We start from the raw sequence: 20429 nt of genomic DNA on the forward strand, positions 1-20429 counted from the left end.
CAGCGGGACTTGTTCCGTTGGCAAAGTGTAATACGCGCAAAGGAGACTGCAAGTAATTGTGGCAAATCGTTCGTTCTAGCCTTCACCCACTTTCTCTTTCATAGACCGAGTTTAAGTTAACAATCAGATCTAAATATGTCGAGCCAAACGTGTAATGCAACGCAATTATATCCGTGTTCTGTTATTTACAAAAAAAATATATTACAAAAAATATCTTGAATTTAAAATGATTTTCACACATAAGTTGTATAGGATTGATTTTTCATGATGTCTCGTACTTATTGTAATATTAATTGTTTTCTCGTTTATAACAATAGAATATAGAAGAAAGCGAAAAGAATTCAACGTACTTGTCAAACCAAACACTGCATTTTCTTTTATTTATAAAAGAATATATTATATGTGTGTATCGTAATAAAATATGTGGGAAGCGTCGATTCTCAATCGTAGTTATCGAATTAGTAATAGCTGACTTGACTTAATTGGCGGAGAAAGTTTCATTAAATGTCGTGCACCGTAATTAAACGAGCTTCAATGCATTTCTGAGAGTTATGGTTTGTCTCTTGAGACCATTACGCATAACCATAACGAATCGTTGAACATGACATGAAGAAGTACATACGTGCGCTATGCGTGCCGTGCGTTACATCATTTCTTTGTGAAGTTAGCAGTCTATTTTTAGAATTTAGATATAATTAATGGAGTTTTGACTTTTCTTGAAAGACTTCTTCTTCCTGTTTCAAAGAGAGTTTAGGCAATTAAATATAAAAAAATAGAAATTTTAAAATATATGGCATATTAGCTTTATTATACAAAAAATGATACTAATAACTTTTTATTTCAATTAAAGCCAATTTGGATTATAATATTATATTTTTCGATAAAAATTTTAAGAGGCTCTATTTGAAATTTGTTAGATTAAAAAAAATTTCACTTGTGAGTAATAGAAATTAATATAAATAATATAATAAATTTATTTTCAGTCATATTTTATTTTTATATTGCATGCATATGATATATTTAAAGTAAAATATATTATTATATAATAATTCGCATTTATAGCTGTCGTATATTAATATTTTATTTAAAACTAAGTAAAGATCACACGCACACATACGATAGAAAGTGTCAGAACTTAATTTCGAACGAGTCTCACTTTAATTCCAATTGTACATTATGTACAAGTGACAAATGTAATGCGTATCACTTATTATTATCATATTTTACGTGGAAATACTAGATAATTCTTTTGATAAATATAAATTTATGTTAATAAATATAACTGTACTTTTTAAAGTAATTAATTATTGCCTTAGTTAGATTTCGTAGAAACAAATTTTATAGAAATTTTTATTATCTAATAATTGAAATTATTTATTCTTAAAACAAAAAACATTTTCTAATATTCTAATATAAATTGTAATTTTTGCAATTTCTGTAAACTTAAATATATATATATATATATATATATATGTATAAATATTTTATATATAATTAGTAATGCTTCATGTCAAAGTAAGCACTATAAAATTTACCTGAGACATTATCATGTTACGTACAAATATTATCGTAATAATAACGCGTTCGATAAAATAATTCATTCCTTAATAGGGAATAAAATAGGAAGTGAAGGGACACTGTTGTTACATAAGAGTTGCCTTCCATATTTAGGTTACATGCACCAGAACGCACATCTCTGTGATATAACTGTGCATCGATCCGTACGATGTCGAATACGATTTAAGACGCGTTACTTGTATCATCACTAAAAATATCATACCGGGCATGTTAAATGAATCGGTCACATTGAAAGTTTCTTCAAGATTTATGCGAACCATCATTGTAGCTACATTAGCTTATGTGGAACAAAAAATAGAAATGTTTTTACGTTTAGTCGCATTTTTTTATCGTACAAAAAATAATAAGAATTGAACTCAGAAAATCTAACACAAGTTTGATATTTCCAACGATAGTGTAGATTATATTTTTGATGAATCAATTTTCCACACAAAATTTCAATAGAAATAGCACGTTCTCGATTCCGTACGTGAATTACGTGTTAAATTTTCTTGTATAATTTATACTCGCGGAAAGTCTATGGGTTCTTAAATTTGTGACTGTTTAATTTATTTTTCAAACGTTTCTTGTATTTGACTTATGTCAATATATCAAAACATTGTCAGTCATGAACGTCTATAATAATTGTTCTATCTTCTATCGAACAACGATACGGCAACGTGATTTTTGACGAATGTACGCCGTTTTTTTTGCACGCTTTCTTGACGCGATGCACTTGTTTTTTTCGTGGACAAATATCGAAATCTCTGTGTTCGTATATACACTCAATCAATAGTGCACATATACCAATCGCGATTTCTCGAGTAAATATATATATAAGCATATTACATATCTAAACGAACATTATTTGCATTTCATATTAGAACGTATTCTGCAACGTATTTATATATTTATATCACTATTATTCATAAAGAATGAATATACACAATTCTAAAATATATTTGAAACATACTTTATTATCAAAATTTTTAAATTCTTTAAAAACATTTTTAATGATTATAGGTGTACCAGAAAATAAGTTATAGACGAAAAATTTAATGGAATTTAAAAAGATATATTTGATAGATATGCTTACAGATTTATAACTATCAAAAATTAAGAGAATTTTTAATTATTTCTGGTTTTTTCATGAAATAGATATCAGTTTCACATACACGCAATATTTGGTAACTTAGGAATTGCCTTCACTTATGAACATTCGTTTCGTCACTACATTTTTACTTATATGTCGTTGCTGCAAAAAAGATTGTTGAACACGATATTCGCTATTATAGGATATATGTGTTACACTTATTTTGATACAACGTATAATGTTAACTATCATTATTTCAACATGCGCTATTATATTTCAAAAGTAAGAAATGTCCCGTTTATTATACATATATCAATTTTTAATGCAGAATTTTGAATGGTTATAACCATTTATTTTCTTCGCAATTATTGTATAATTAAAAAAATGTAAAATGTATAAAAAATTATAGAAATTTTGGCCTCTAATAGCCACAAATTAGTAAAATAAACTTTTTTTTATATGTATCTATATTTACATATATGTATATTTATATGTATATTACGAATGGTATGTTGTTTACTAAAATATTCTACATATAATCAATAACAAATAATTATAAAACACAGCCTAAGCTCTACTTGCAGATAATGATAGATATTTATTTTTACAATCAAAATAAAAATTAAAAATCTGACGTAGGTATAATTAAGATATAAATCTAACATAAATCTAGATTTCTATATTTTTAGTTTAATTATTTTTTCAAAGTAAATTATATCGTTGCAAAAATTGTATGATATTATATACAGTGAAACTGTAATATTCGAAACGGTAATAAGCATTACATTTTAAATTTATAGTATAGGAGAAAATAAAAAAATATATAATTATATTTTATTCACATTAATGATTAATTCGGCAATACACAATTTATAAAAAAGAATTTTTATAGTTACATTTATATAACTATAAATATTATAAGAAAATTTAAATTATAAGAACTTTTATAGTTATATTTTAAATTTTTAGATGTTATATTACATTTATTTTTTAAATAAAAGTGTGACACTATTATAATTTTTACATAATAATTTTAATTTTAAAAAATTAAGATGAGATAAAATAATGGTAACATATTTTTATCATTATAAAGATATAATTATATAAAAAAGAAAAATAGAAAATTTTAAAATTCTTTCATAATTTATATAGTTTGCGCGACATTATCTTTGTGGTAAATATGCGATATTAGAATTTAAAAGCATTGAAATATCAGATTGTCGGTAATGGAGCGAATTGATCTTTATATATTTAATTATATGATTTAATTTATCGTATGAAACGCATGAAACGTAGAAATGATGTGAAATGAAAGATATTTATATCTCTATTTCACATTATTATTCCTATGGCGTTAATTTTATATGTCGAAGTTATATTATTCTCTGGCTTTCTGTTTCCTTTTACAGCACATCATAAAAAATGAAGTTATGACATTTCTATTTTTATTAACTCCGCAAATAATTGTTCTGTGACGAGATCCTATATTCTATGCATAATGAGCGAGATTATCGAGCGCTGCAAAACAGGTTAGTCCGCGACGACGTGAGAATCGCGAGAATAATTTCGTGACGGAACATTTCAAAGATACCTGATTTGGTAAGGTATCTCACAACACATGGCTACACGCGCGCCGTTTATTGCTATAATTATGTGGTTCAATTTCAGAACGGAAATGTTACTAGTCGGATAGGTAGTAATACTGGTAATCGTTGTGAATGGCTGCGGATATTGTTCTATTCGTGAATCTTTTCTTTATCATTAATTTATGTTATACGTAAAACCTGAATACCAGTTTATTGATCTACACATACGCGTTACATGCACATTCACATATATAAATATAACTAGAAGATTTTTTTCTATATAATATAAAATATAATTTTCTCATAAAAAATATGCATGTGTACGCGCGTTATATTATACAAATGTGTTATTTATAACTAAAATTCTTTTTTTGCTGCATTTCTAAAAAAAAAAAAGATTACGTAATATCTTGCATATTTAATTTGATAAATTTTGTATCTATGCAACTGTACAAAAATATAATAAGAACAAATATTAATATAAATTATCTATATACACATTATTTTTTAAGAATACAGTTTATCATGCGTTTGATTTTTAAATTTTTAAAAGTTATCGATAACTACAGGTTGTAATGCAGGAACAGATGGATAAGAGACAGATGAATATGGAATTTTGTTAAGATATTTCATTAAATTTTACACGATGTTTAGATGTTATTTCATTTATTTTCACATTATTCATTATTTTTCTATATAACATGAAATATTGTAAGATAGAAGGATTATTTATAATAGGGAATTAAAAAAATATATATTTTAGGAAATTTATTAGTAGAAAAATATATTTAATAGTAATTGATAATTGAATCTAAATAGATAATTTAGTAGAAAAATATCTTTATTTTACATTATAATTTTTAGTTGACAAATATAGTTATTTCAGCACGCGCGGTCGCATATTTAATATGAAAAGCTGTCTTTATCTTGCAAATGATGATAACATTTACACGTTTTTAATTAATTAAAAGCAAAGTTTAAAATATTCCTAGATATAACAACCCTGAATTGCTGAAATTGTTAAACGATCTAATAATTACAATTTTTGAATTTAATTATTGTATTGTGATTACACGTCATATTTCGTTGCCTAAGTTTCAAAAAATTGAAGCGGTAAAGAAATGCTTACAATTTATTGATTTCTTCTTCATTGGAAAATTAAAAAATTGATTGTAGAGACGCAATTGATTAATTGATTGAATTGAAGAGAGCAACGCGCCTTAATGTACTTGACCGTAATGTGCTACTTTGCGAACGGGATAATATCGTTCAGGCGCGCGTAAAAAGAACACGTAGTATCTACTCGCAACAGACGCGTGACTTAATATATAATTTACGATTTAGATAGTAATTACCGAAACACCCAATATACTTTCACGCGTAGACTTTCGGAACGAAATCCCGATGATATTCGTACAGTAGAAAATTACAGGTTACCTCACGATCAGCGAGATTAGAGATAATTGCGTCGGAGCTTTGCGCGTGTACTCATTTTGCCGTGAGGAAGAAATTTGTACCGTTATTTTATTCGCGTGAACGCGATAGGGCTGTTCCGATTTTACGAGATGATATTATTTTCATCTTGCTTTTGGCGTTGATTGTTTGGAAATATGTAGTCTTCATCTTGCATGATGAAAGCCGCCGACCGTCAGCCAACGATATCACGAATCACGTGAACGTCTAATTTTCCGCTCGTCTGTAGTTTAATTTGCTAAAGCGTGTATGTTGGGTAATGAAGAAGAACCGCTCTCTTTCTTTCTTTTTCTGACGGACGTTGCCAATTGTTGCGGATAATCTCGGCCTTCGAGCAGGTCATCTTCATTATTAGCATATTTTAATCGTCGCCTCCCGTCATGACTTCCATGAATTCTGAAACCACGTGAAATGCAGTGGGTGTTAGTGTAATCAAATGGCGTCTCGTGTTTTCCGCAGATTTGTAAACTTGGCGAACCACCCAAGGCGAGACTTATTGAATGTTCGATCGACTTTGCTATTAGTGTCGGTTATGTTAAGCTTTCCTGACATTGACGTGCGTGAAACGAATTTCCTTGGCTCGGGGCTTTGTAACTTGAGTAGATTTTAAATGAACTACTTGGCTTTCGATGCATGTCACATATTATCTTATCTTGCAAATTACAGTTGTTAGTTGCAGCTCTTATGCACAATTTCTTAAACGTATTATTTTAAGTAGGTTACTCTGGCACGTGCTTGACATTTTTATGACATTTTGATATTAGTATTGTTCCTTGAATCTATAATATCAAATCTAGTAAAAACTTTTTTAATATACAAACTACTATAATTTGATATTATAGTATAGTATTATTTTTTACTCACACAAAATTAAAGAGTTACATACTATTAAATTCAAAATATTTTATTTACTTTTCAAAATAAATACTGAATTGTAAAATAAGCATATTTTAAAAATTAATTTTGCCGATTAATTTAAGTATTAATTTCTTAACTTAATTTAAATATTAATTTCTCAGATTAATTTAAATATTAGTTTCTTAGATGGATGCGATTAACACAAAAATATTAGACTTATTTATTTAGAATTAATAAATAACACGAAAGGCGAAGTGAAATGAAAAAGTATATTGACAGTTTAAAAAATACCGTCAAAATCTAGGGTTCCCGATCCGTCAGCATCTACTTCCTCTATGATCATATCAAGTTCCTCCGGAGATAGCGCGTCATCTAGTTCGTGAAGAATATCGCGGAATACGGCGGTGGTTATATAGCCATTGCCCTCTTTGTCGTACAATCGGAATGCTTCGCGTAATTCTTGTTGCATCGCTTCCGTATCCTCTTCTACCAAGAATCTAGCAGCCAGCGTGCAGAACTCCTCGAACTCGAGTTCGCCAGAGCCTGTCGATACAGAGAAAAGTGTCAAGCATTGGAGGAACATAATCGTGAGATCGACGTAATTTTGCTTACCATCCTCATCTATTTCGCTAATGATTTCCTGTAGCGTGTTTTCACTGAGTTCGTGACCCAACATGGTCAATATCGTACCCACCATGTTGCTGCCGATGCTACCCTTCTTTTCGTGGTCGAAAGCGTCGAAGGCTTTCTTCAACACTATTTAGAAAAGAGATAAGTTAATATTATTCTAAATTTTTTTACCACAAAAAAGTAGAAAAAAGAAAAATAGAAAGAGGTATACTTACAAGCTAATTGGTCCTTATTTAGATCTTCCTGAAATTGTCAAAGATTTAATTATTATCCATAACTATCCAAAACGTTAATTACTATTAAAAATCACACTGATGAAACAAATCATTTACAACAAATTACAAAGAGTATTTATTAATTTTTTCCTGTTGAATCATTTTTTCTGTTGTATTTAGAATGAATATTTGAACTTTGTTGCTGAATTATCATTTTTTTTAAATTTAATTTTAATATTTATATATATTAAATATGTTATATGAATTTATTATGTTATATGAATTTTATTATCTTATTTTCACACTTTTTATCGCGGAAAAATACTACTATTTAATGAATAATTTTCACATTTATTAAAATTATATGTGACTTGCCATAGTGATTAACTATACGCTTTGCTCGTGGTACGTTAGCGTCAACGGTTTACTCGAGTATGCACCAGATTCTGGCCGTAGACTTCTGTTTTAAGTGATCATAACGATGATATTCTGGCACGTGATTGACCAGGTAATATCTACACATACCGAATCTAGTGGTTTTCAAATTCATCAAGGACGCTCCCCCTACTCTATTTCCATAGACGCATTTTACCTAATTCTACAGAACTCATGGCAACGCAATTTAATTTCGAACATTATCCATGCCACTAGCAGTTGTACATTCGATTTGTCAAAACGACGACGATATTCTGACGTTCTCACATTGGCATAATTAATGCGAGCATATTGCACGCAATCCGTCTTGATGCGAATAATTAACTGTGATGTGAAATGTATTACATCCAGCTACAATAATATACATAAAAATCCATTTTATTTGTAACTAAGTTATGTGAAAAAAAAAATTATTAATAAAAGGATCAATCTTGTTTAAATCACACGTTGTCAAATATGCAATATACATATATTGTCATATTAAAGTATTGAAAGCTGTATTTAATTTGAATGCAGACACAACATATCTGATTATATGATATTAAATAATTCTGTTATTTTTGCTAATAATATAAAATTTTTTCACATCTCGGATAAATAAGATATATGAAGTTATTTCTTTTTATATTCCACAATAAAGAAGATTTTAAATCGACATATATGATGTATTAAATACAAAAAATTTATTACACGATACGATTTCTTATAAATCTAAATGTATACAATTGACAAATATTATTTCTGTAAAATGTATTATATGTAATATATGTATAATTCATTTTATAGTACATTATGATAGAAGAAAATATTAGATTAAAATATTTATAAAAGTCTATAGAAAAATATATAAATAATTATTTAATAATGATGAGGATCAGTTTTAATTAAACGCAATGAAATTTTTCTTTCAAATTATCTTTTTCATTAAAATATACACCGGTACACGGTTTATGTTAGCGCGCAACTTTTATTCTCCTCAAAATGTCTCATTCTGATAAAATTGTCGCATCTTCTAACCAGGCCATCGCGGAAATATTTTATCATTGGAACTCGCATCGCCGTAATTGACAAGCGATTCATTGTGAAATTTTGCAACGTTTCCAAACGAAATTTACGAGCGACACGATGGGTGACCGGTTGCAGAGATGCAACAATAGACAATATTGGCTCACCGCCGGAGAATTCATGGGTGAGGCTGACCCAAGACGGCTCTATGCAATAACCGTGCAGGTCTTATTCTTAGCTTCCTAATTATAAGCTCATAAAGCCCGGTGGCTGCTATTATATTTAGGCAATTTTATCGTTCATTCCGGAATACAGCCGTTTGCTATCGCGTGCATTGTCGAGCTCCTTGGAGCACGCTACTCTTTCGACGAAAGTTCATACAATAGATTACGCTGCTGTTACAGATTCGAGCGTGTAATGCCGCGGTTGATGCGTGCAAAGCACGTGCCACTATAGTTGCCAACACGCGAGCATGTATTTTCAGGTGCGACATCTTGCATTGATTATAACTATAATTATTACTCTTTACAATACAGTAAAAGATTATGGAAAAATGCAGAATACACATGTGTATTTTTTCGGTTCTTGAAATAGGATATAAAAAACGAAATATTTATTCGTTTATACATCTCCTTATCAATAAGTTTTAAACAATAAGTTTTAAACTGCGATTCAAATATTGTCAAAATTTAAAATTTTATTCTATGGTGTTTTTAATTATTAATAAATTTTGTTATAGTAAAATGAAAAGAAAAGCCAAATTTTTATTAAAATGCATATTTATATGTTTCTAAAATAAAAAAAAAATTATTAATATTTTATGCGTTGAAGAGTTTGATCGGATTTTTTTGAAATAAATTTTTGAAATTTTTTTTATTCGTTTTATATATGATTTTATAACATAATTGAATTTGTTAATTTTATTCGATATGTATATATAATCAAACAATTAAACTTAAATATACATGTAATATATACGTAATTATACATCACGTATGCAAAATATATTACACATATAATATAATACATATACATAATAATCTAGTTATATTATTATATTTAATTATTATTTTAAAGGTAAGAAAGTTTTTTTCGAATTTATGTTTGACATGGCTATATTCTATGCACATTATTTTATTAAGAAAAATTTGAATTTGTTTTTTTATTGCAATAACCATTGGGACTTTTGAATCACGTATTTTATTTAAAAAAAATAAAATAAAATAAATTTTACGGCGGGACTTTTTATATTACACGACTTCATATTTCGCCAGCGTTACATATAATTTCGAGTTTTCGGCTTCTCTGTTTGTATAAGCACATTCGTTGTCCGATATGTGGGCGCGATAGACACGATGCATCCGCGCAGTGCCAAAATCATAATTTATCCTGTCATGACCTCCATGAATTCTGTAACATAAACGCCAGGTTATAGTCAGGTTTGCGAAGACGAAGTGGATTAGCACCTGTGCGCCACACAAAATCTCTCACCATCAAAATCGACTGTGCCAGATCCGTCAGCGTCTACTTCATCTATGATCATATCAAGTTCATCTGGAGATAGTCCGTCGTCCAGTTCGTGAAGGATATCTCTGAACACGTCGGTTGTGATATAACCGTTGCCTTCTTTGTCGTATAATCGGAATGCTTCTCGTAACTCTTGTTGTACTGCTTCAGCATCAGTGTCCTCTTCGAGAAAGCGCGACGCTAGATCGCAAAAATCCTCGAATTTTAATTCCCCGGTTCCTAGAAATAAAAATATCTAATGAGATTTATGATTATTCTTTTGTTATATGCTTTAGTGTTTGCATTTTTTAATTTATTATTTATTATAGAAAATGAATTTTCCGTAATAATTTTGCAAGAACTGTTACACATTTTTGTACTATATTCCAAGTAACAAAACTCTATATTTTTGTTTGAAACAGATTATAATCTATTATTATTGTTTATATTTATAGAGAATATTTAAGATGCATGGACGAGTAATTATATTTTTTTAAATCCACTTTCTTATGTCACACATATACACAGAATATCATACATATCATTATCAGTATATCTTACCCCACATATCAATTTCTAATATAATTCTTTGTAGTTCCGCTGACTCCACTTCCTGGCCAAGCATACCCAGAATTGTCCCTACTTGGCTCGTACTGATAACTCCTTTTTTCTCGGGATCGAACGCTTCGAATGCCATTTTCAATTCTATTCAAAGATCGTTTTTAATTTTTTAGATATCGAATGTCTAAATAAACTTATTGCAATTGTTAATAGTAATTTCAATTTTATCACATTATATTCGAGTATTTGTATCACGAAAAGAAAATTTTTTTAATACATTGCTTTATACACTTACGTTTTAGTTGATCTTTACTAAGCTGAATTTCATCCTACAATATCGAAGAAATGTTATTAATTAAAAGTATAAATTATTATAACAATAGAGCGCGAAAAAATACACTAACAAAATATTGCGTAATTATAATTCAACAAATATTAGTTCTATTTACTATAAATTTACATGATAATTACCATATCGTTAAAGTTTGCTGTTGTAATGGAACTGTCAAAGTAATCACGAAACAATTAACGAGTTCCTTTTCGATACAGCTAACTTTTCGATACTGCCTCAACGAGAGAATACTGAGTAGTAAATTAATTAGCAGAGTGATACTATAGACGTACACGTACCATCGATGTCTATAGATCATCGCCAATCACATGTATCGAACCGAACTCGCTATAAAAAGATTTTTATTTAGAGCACTTTCACAGTTGTATTCTCGCGAAACAATTAACATGCTCATGCAATTGAATGAATGTTTATTTAATTATATATATCATTATCTTAAAAAATTATTATAAATACACGAATAATGTCTACATTTATTTAAACATAATTTTACATTCTTGAACAAAACAAGTTTTATAATATCAGGTATATTGCATGATTTCTTGATAATTAAATGAATTTATTTAAATAATATTAGAGAGAGAGAGAGAGAGAAATTTCCTATCTTTTCTCAAAATTATTCTGATAACAGATTAATGATAATTGTGTGATAATTTTTACTTATTTTTTACGGACTTAATATTTATGATTTATCTAAATTTCGATATTTTTTATATTTATTCTTTATATTTATTTTTTATATTTTATATTTATTGTTTTATATTTATTCTTTCATTAAAGAGAACCCGAATGTATCAGTAAAAAGTTAATAGTTTAATGCATTTTAGCTCACAAATTAACCATTAATTTTATATTTTAAAAAAGTGTAAAGTGTCAATTTCATGTACATATATCAAAATTTATTAGATTTATTAATTTTTGATGTAGTTGATCCGTTCAATTCCTTCTTAAAAGAATTAGTAATCAATATAATATAGCTAATGTTATTTAATTCAGAGATGATTTAATCTGGGGAAGAATTTTCTCTCTCTCTCTCTCTCTCTCTTTCGTGACACATTTGATATTATCTTTTTATGACGTAAAACGTAAATGATACATGTTATATCGAAACGGTTTCCCGCAACTATTCGCGAACATGAAAGCGGTTATACGTTGCAAAGCGTACCGTACATATAGCAGTTTGTTATTGGCATTGTATCCTTTTAGAGGATTGTAGTGGATTTCCGACAGCTCGTACGTGAAAAAAATCATCTGGCAACTCTGCCTTTAATCACGGTATATGTATGTTAATCCCTACTAGCCAATCAGATAAAGCTTCGACGTTAAATCGAACTACTGACCTAACGGCTAAAAATAATTTTGAGTAGGAGAATCGCTTCATTACCATAATAAACGACTCATTGAAGATTGCTAAATTTAAGATAGTTAAAAGCGCAAATTTCCGTCGATCATTTAGATTTTATCATATTTGTTTATGCACACATTTGTCTATAATTTCCAAAATAATTTTCTTACGTTATTATGATTCTACAGTTTTATTTTTGAAACACTGAGTCTAATTATGATATTGGTAAATCCTAAGCAAATCATAATTATGTTATTTCAATAATAGAATTATAAAGATGTTTTAATTATGGAATTTTTAACATAAATTTCTTGTCAAAAAAATACAGTTTTTTTCTATAGTTACATGAAACAAATTTAAACAAAAAATAATGTTTAATATTAATACATGCAAATTTTGTGCAAACCGTACGAAATTGAGAACATCAGGACATTTCCACAATATCGCATATCTTTTTCATATGCTTTTATTATTTTCATTTATATTTCTATTTCTCTTTTCTTGATTCTTTTTACAATTACACAATGCTATTATTGTAACTTGCTACGTGTGTTTCTAATACTTGACATTGACCTACGTGAATTCAGGCTGTTAGCCAAATTTAATTAAATTTAGAGCGAACTAAGATTTTCTGACAAATTCATTAGCTAATATCATGCAGAATATATAGCATTAAAAATTCGGAAAATAACGAAAAGTAGTACTTCTTAAGATAGATATATTATTGTTCAATAAATAAAGTTTTTTTTGTATATTTTGTCGAAGAAAAAGCATCATCGTTTAATTAGATCAGGTAACAATCAGCAATAGTTAATTCGTTGATCGTTACGTTTGTCTTCAATCACATTTTCTCAATATTATTATTAAAAAATTTAATCGGGGAATTAAATTTATAACGATCTCTAATCTGCAATTATTCTGTCAAATAATTATTTTCAGCGATTATTTATATATATATATATATATATATATATATATATATATATAAATACATATACAATATACAGTAATATTTATAATAAATATAAACATTTATTATGTTTTTTTTATTCTGGCTAGTTTGATATGTATGTAACTTTTTAATTAAAAAGTTTAAAGAATTAAAATAATACAAGAAAATATTGAAAGTTACGAATACTTTTTTATCCAAAGCAAAATCACAGAATGTATCTTTGGCATGTTGTACGTCAAACAGCATTTCTATGCGATAAGGTTTGACATAATTTAGAATATTTCATCGAATCTATCTCGCAATCTGCATGCACTCGACATTGATTAATCTTATACAGTTGCCGCTACATGTTCTGTATTGATTATCTATGCATGGTTATTAAAGAGAAACCTTGAGAATTTATCACGTATTCGCATTTTAATAAAATAATTACAGCAATATAATATAATAGCGGTACGGCGATAAAAATGTCAAAGCAAATATAACTTGAGATCATTAATAAAATTAAAGTTAGCCATAAAGAAAAAAGATATATTTTTGATCAATTTATTGTATATATTAGAACAACTATTAAAATTATTTTTTTATACAGCAATTTAGCAAAGTAAAAGATACGGGTGATAACGACTAAGTAAAGTATTAAAAGGTATAGGTGATAATGAATAAGAATTTGTTTATGTAATTTTTATTCATTTGAAAGTTTCACATATACACGTAGTAATCAGTAACGATATAATAAACAATGACATATAGACATTAGAATTTGAGTAGATGCCCGAGTCGCGGGCCGATAGGGGAGAAATGCTTCATAATACATACATATCACGTAATATCATATCATGACAATATATTGTATATATATATATATACGTAACGTTATGTATAGACATATACACAGACGAAGTTCGTGTATGTAACATCGATATAACATTAGGCGTGATTTAATCTTGTGTGCGTGTGTTCATTTATATGTACGTGTTGTATAAGACAGTAATACGTATCTTCGTCTAAGAGCATTTACGCCGAAAGATGTAGATATGTATGTGTACATTGATTGACAAGAGAGAGAGAGAGAACTAATCTTTCTTTACATGTCTAATTTCACACGGACTTTTACTTCTCTTATATATGTAAGAATTACGATCGGTTTTTTTTTTCTTTTTTTTTTTTACTTAAATAGAAGACAGTGAGAAAGAGGGGATGGAATGTTCCTTAAGACTATAACAATGTGTCGTGTGTGTTGCGTAGTCGTGTAATGTTGTACATGCGTACTGAGTGTTAACACAGATACGAGGTTTCTCGAGTCGTGCGAAGAAGCGACGTGTGAGCGAGCACCGAGGTTACAAAGATATTATCCTTCGATCAATAATTAGGTAAGCTCCGTTTATCGTTCTTACGCGCGGGTGGGTCTGTTCTGAGTGGGACTGTCGATAATTTCAGTTACACGTCCCGTTGACGCACACACACACATGCGCATGCTTATACATTCATATATACATATACATATATATATATATATATATGTATATACATATATAAATACTATACATATATAAATATATATGTATGTGTATGTATCGTCTCTGCGCGCGTATACAATATACGCGCTCTTCAGGGTATCACGCGCTATTAAATGAAGTAAAGAGGGGCCGAGTGCGCCCGTCGGGCGTGCCGGCAACGATCCGACCACATTGTAAGACGCTGTACAAAAATATCCGCTTATAATAATTAGTAATAATAAACGGCATGCCCGACGAGGCTGGCGCCGTCTCTCTCAGCGATATGTCTCGATATGGTTCTGCGGGCTCGGTGTCCGACGATGTCTGTAACCCTTTCGATGCCGCGACTGTTGACAAGCGCATAGGGTGAAGTATTATTTTACAATCTGCGCAATACTGTTTGGATTTTGAGAGTGATTCTTTTCATCTCCCAATTTTGCTCGAGTATCATTCAACAAGATGTAGAATATGTAGATAATTGTACGTGTGTTACGCAAATGCAGCAGTCTCCTGTACGGTTATTAGAGCAATTAACATCATATATATCACCGTGATATTCAGTAGCGAAAGGATTACAGTCACGCGACCTGGACGTTCCCGTATTCGCTCTAAAAGTGGCTTAAAGATAATATATTCTAACGCGCCCGAGCCGGAAGTTTTTCGGCGAAATAATCTTTATTAAATTAAGATTCGCATCTGCTGAAAAAGTATTGTCACAATGATGATATATCGATTCTATTAATTTGATGGCTATCAAATCAAATTTGGAAATAGAAGAGAAATGGAAATATATGTGCGCGTGTACGATAAAGAGAAAATATCGAACTGTCAGGGAATAATGGAATATGAAATATAGAAAGATAATCGAAAAAAGATTTTTTCATCATATATAAAATGTGTTCTTTATCGACTGTTACAATAAAAATAAAAGTGTATGTACCGAACTTCCGACTCAGATATAATTATGCTACTTTGCTAGTTTTACTTTCGTGTCTATCAACTTTTTTTGTAACTTATTGCCGTTCACACACTGCCGTCTTTTCCCCCCTTTCGTAATCATAATTATACACAGAGCTTTTAAAATAATCATATGTCTGTTAATTATTCGCAGTAATGGAAAATGAAAAAAAAACATCGAGGGAGATATGGATAATGAATATATGTAGATATGCCTCATACGAATCCTAAGCTAAAATGTAGGGCCTGCAGAGAATCGTATTCGGCGTATCTTTAATTTTTTATTTTAACTTATCTAAATTTAATGTAGTAGCATATAACGTACAATTACATAAATATTTTCTATCTAGAGCAAAAGGAAATATTTCGTATTTTAGAATATTTTACGATAAAACAGCAAAATTGAAGTAGAATGATAAATTTGGATATTTCTATTTAAATAGACTTAAATAAAAATCAATTTTACAACGTCAGTATATGCCCGGCGATTTTATATTATTATCAATATAACTTCTTAGAAAAAACATCTAGTGCGTATATGTATATATAAGAGATATAGGTATATAATATATATCTTTTATGATCGTAATAATGCATAATAATATATATATTATATATAACGTACATATATGTATATATGTATATGTTAACAAATAAATTTTCTTAAATCTCGTACGTTCACGATATGTATACGATCTTTAGTCGTTATAGCTTCGTCAAGCCTTAAATCGACTTAATTAATCAGTTTATCTTACAAGTAGATTTGGGCGTATAAATGATATGTGTACGTGTGTATGTGATACGGTCACGCGCTTTTGCCTGCGTATTCGAAAGAGAAGATATTATTTTTTAAATATATTTTCGCGAATTAGACATCGCACTGTATCAATCACATGATTTCCTCCGCAAAGTTGATGTACGATACTTAATACCGTTACAAATAAAATTCACGCAATATACGAAAATAAATATAAAACATGTCACACGTTATGTGGGATCTTAACATTTTATTTTTGTACATATAGGTTTTCTTTACTATTATCGATGAAATAAAACATTAATGAAAAAAAAAATTTGCAGCGAAATGTTATTGCAATCGAAGAAAGGCTGCATTATATAAAATAAAGCTAAGGATTAAAATGTCCTTTAAAATTCTCTTTCGAAAAGCTCGGCTAGACGCGCCAATATAACGCATACAGATGTTCTTAGTATTCCGCCACATGGCATGTTTCTTCTTACAATAATGCCTTAGGCTTAATTCTATCTTATCCTTATTATATGTATCGAATAGCAAAACACATATTACTTTCCGCGTTAGCACTGTGATCAGCACTACGTCCTTATGAACTCTACAGCATTCTTCTACGCAATCGATTTTTTTACTCGATGTGTCTTCTCTGAGACACGCATTCGCCTGGATGCATTGTTGGATCCGGCATTCGCTGAATGTTTTTCGAAGCGAAGCACGCATAATTTATATTTCCGTATGTCACGATCTTTTTCCGCTATGTAAGCATAAATTATTATTTTTAAGATAGATAGAAGATAAATATTTTATACACAAGAGTCAGGAATTACGGGTCTATAGTTGTTTGTCTCGCAAACACGTGCGTCGCATATGATGCCTCTTTTTGCAAGATGATGCAATTTTAGCGTACACGTATAGCGACGACGAAGTAGCCGGTCATAAAGCGGACGCAACGAGGCGTTTGAATAACCGCGTTTGTGCTCTACCGACACTTTGACAAGTGTCGGTTTCCTGCTGAGAATATCGTTGAGAGTATTACGTGTCATCAGCACAGTCGTTATCTCATTTCGTGCGGTCGGGTCTTTGCGAATCGAATTAAGTATCGGGATGATCTCAAGATGTTAGCGACTGCCGCGTAGAGACATTCCAGAGGAAAAATTGACAAGAGGCGAATACATTTTCTTCGTGGTTATTTTCTTTCAATCCTCAATATCTAATTAACACACATTTCATTTTTTTTTTTTTAATCAACATGTGCATTAATTAATATATTTTAATTAATTAATTATATCTTAAATCAATTTAAGCAAGAAAATTGAAATAACTTATTTTTTTCAATTTAAATATGAAAATATGAAAAGCATTATACCTGATCGAATAATTGTAAATTTCTAAACTGAAGAAACAATAAATAATAAAAAAATAATAATATCTAGTAACTTTAAAGCCTCCGGGAAGATCGTGACGTACGGAGAACGCGAGCATCATGGAGAATGCCGGCTATTTGCAACACCGACTATTGTTCAACAGGAACGTATTGATATGTATACGACGAGTGGCGCGAAATCATGCCTAACGGCGATCGACTTCCGGCCACTCGAATCCGCTAGTGAATATACTACGTCTCGCGCCGCGAGCTTAATAACAGATAACCACGAAATAATTGGCAACGATGTTGATATGTAACGTTCCGGTGAAGAAACCTCGCGCGTTCCTCGCGAGCGAGAATTCTTCGGTCCACTTGTCGATCGCACGCGATCGACATTCGATCTTAGCAACGCTCAGATCCTGTACTATCGAACTGTGCGAAATAAAGTAATGTCACATTGCCGTTGAGAATATGTATTCTATTACACATTGTTTTCGATTGAAATCTGACAAATTATCGAGCAGCAAGAAAGCCGCGTATTTTACTATGCGAGTTTACTATGTAGTTGCAGTGGGCGTTGATTCGATCGTAAAGCATCCGAGTGTGCCATAAATAACAATGATATCATCAGAAATAAATCCACCTTCACGTAGCAAGTATATCTTCTATCGCTTGTCATTATATTAAAATTGCCTAGCCGTGCAATATTTGTGATTATCATTTCGATAATTGGAAAAAGATTGCTCGTAATACATATTGCGATCTGAAATTATCGCAATGATTAATTTTTTCATATAGCTATTATACTTTCACGAATTGTTATCATTATATGTGGGTGGCTTGATCAAGTTTTCGTAACGAATAGATCGGCCTGCTTTGCTGCGCACTTTGAACAATGTTTAAGCATTGAAATTAAACTATTATAATTCATCTTGTAGCTCCTGATGATTTAGAAACAACATTGAGAGAATTCAAGTGTGTATCGATTCGATTGAACCAAATATTTCGACAAATTAATTTTCGCATACAATAGATTAAATCGTGGCACGTGTACTGACGATTAATCGAATCGACCTGACGATAAAACTTCTGATAATAGAGGGAAAAAAAAACTATTGCCAAAACACTCGGCGGAAAATATGGATATTACATAAGGAAGAATTTAAAGTACTCAGTTTTCAAGAGAAAGTCGTCCCAATTATTGCACGCTATGTGATTGTCCACGCGCGATTGCAATCGCATGGACGCATGTCATAGAAAAAAAAAAAAAGCGAAACACCGCGATCTGTTATATATATATACGTCTCGTTACGATATATCATCCCGTACACGAAACAGTTGTCTGTCTTCGTGTGACCCTCATGGGAAATAAAAAAGCGGGTTTTTGAAGGAATCAATCATTCCCTTCGCATCAAGCTATAGCAATAATTCGTTCGTGTAATGGTGCTCGAAGTTCTCTTCATCAATTGGTTTATCTAACTTCCGATTAAAATCTCCTCAACCATTCGATCGATCGTGATGATGCGTCAACTTTTCGCGTCGAAGCTCGCTTACGTCATTTTTATAACAGGCCACATCTCACTATGAGTTTACATTAAAAGTATTGCGCGTGTGGATGATAAAGTTTCACTTCTGTTTTCTTTACAAAAGGCTGGCTCTGCGTCGACAAAAATTCTCATCGCGGAATCGTGACACGTCTCCGCTATCGCGTCACGATTACCTCGAAGAGGGAAAAGGGAAAACAAGCGAGGAAAGTCTCTCGTGTCATGAAAACTCTCTCTCTCATCAAACTCTTTGTAGAGCTTGAATAGTGAAACCGAAAACTCATCATGATTCGCGGCGATCATTGCGACGTTTAAATGCAAACGTTAATGTTAAACGTAATCGTTAATCCCGTCTCGTCGGCGTCGAAACGAAAAGTCGATGGTATTGCAATCGCGAAGTAACGCACTCTCGCCGGACTTACACCAGAGCGGCAGCGAGAACGAGCACCGGTAACGTCGCATCGACGTATATTTTACATCCGGTGGCCGACGACGAGTATTTACCGACATTCTTGCCTGCGCAACCCATCCTCTCGAGCGGAATATTTTGCACGGAGTACTCGCGATGTTCCGAAACCATCGTGCAGATTGTTCGTTTCTTCGACATCATCTCGTCGTCCTTGTCGCGCAGATTTGCGAGCCATATGGAATACCATCGTAGATCGCACTCACAAATCAGAGGATTATCTGTGTGAAAGAGAAATAGAAAGGGAAGGAAATAAAAATGAGTCAAATCTCGCGAAC

General features: G+C 30.7%; 3 protein-coding genes and 1 long non-coding RNA gene across 9 annotated transcripts in view; 1 reads left to right on the top strand and 3 right to left on the bottom strand.

Annotated features, from left to right (window-relative positions):
• Window positions 1-20429, top strand: part of LOC140672766 (uncharacterized) — a 50494-nt gene that overhangs the window by 6527 nt on the left and 23538 nt on the right. The window lies entirely within an intron of this gene.
• Tpnciiia (troponin C type IIIa) lies at window positions 5060-7916 on the bottom strand. Its single transcript, XM_072904735.1, has 5 exons — window positions 7788-7916; window positions 7413-7440; window positions 7180-7323; window positions 6859-7110; window positions 5060-6105 (listed from the first exon to the last, which is right to left on the bottom strand). The coding sequence occupies exons 1-5, from the start codon at window positions 7788-7790 to the stop codon at window positions 6071-6073; spliced, it is 462 nt and encodes a 153-aa protein (XP_072760836.1). The 5' UTR covers window positions 7791-7916; the 3' UTR covers window positions 5060-6070.
• On the bottom strand, window positions 10064-11516 carry LOC140672344 (troponin C type IIIb). 2 transcript variants are annotated; one of them, XM_072904404.1, is made up of 5 exons: window positions 11391-11516; window positions 11215-11248; window positions 10920-11063; window positions 10344-10598; window positions 10064-10262 (listed from the first exon to the last, which is right to left on the bottom strand). In XM_072904404.1, the coding sequence occupies exons 1-5, from the start codon at window positions 11391-11393 to the stop codon at window positions 10237-10239; spliced, it is 462 nt and encodes a 153-aa protein (XP_072760505.1). In that variant the 5' UTR covers window positions 11394-11516; the 3' UTR covers window positions 10064-10236. The 2 variants fall into 2 exon arrangements, with proteins under 2 accessions (XP_072760505.1, XP_072760503.1); XM_072904402.1 differs by lacking the exon at window positions 10064-10262 and having other exon boundaries at window positions 10312-10598.
• LOC140672765 (uncharacterized) overlaps window positions 14660-20429 on the bottom strand; it is a 99699-nt gene continuing 93929 nt past the window's right edge. For all 5 annotated transcript variants that reach the window (XM_072905156.1, XM_072905155.1, XM_072905153.1 and 2 more), the window contains one exon: window positions 14660-20372. In XM_072905156.1, coding sequence (XP_072761257.1) covers window positions 20104-20372 — 269 coding nt within the window. In that variant the 3' untranslated portion in view covers window positions 14660-20103. The remainder of the gene's footprint in view (window positions 20373-20429) is intronic.

Source organism: Anoplolepis gracilipes, chromosome 13, assembly GCF_047496725.1.
Source record: "Anoplolepis gracilipes chromosome 13, ASM4749672v1, whole genome shotgun sequence".
Lineage (NCBI taxonomy): Eukaryota > Metazoa > Arthropoda > Insecta > Hymenoptera > Formicidae > Anoplolepis > Anoplolepis gracilipes.

Excerpts from the sequence above, each read along its gene's own strand:
- LOC140672344 (XM_072904402.1), bottom strand. Across the intron at positions 11,064-11,214 it reads TAGTAAAGATCAACTAAAAC|AATTGAAAATGGCATTCGAA; the intron begins GTAAGTGTATAA and ends ATCTTTGAATAG. Across the intron at positions 10,599-10,919 it reads ATTAGAAATTGATATGTGGG|GAACCGGGGAATTAAAATTC; the intron begins GTAAGATATACT and ends TTTTATTTCTAG.
- Tpnciiia (XM_072904735.1), bottom strand. Across the intron at positions 7,324-7,412 it reads AAATAAGGACCAATTAGCTT|TGTTGAAGAAAGCCTTCGAC; the intron begins GTAAGTATACCT and ends TTTTCTAAATAG. Across the intron at positions 6,106-6,858 it reads GGGAACCCTAGATTTTGACG|AATTCATGGAAGTCATGACG; the intron begins GTATTTTTTAAA and ends ACGTGGTTTCAG.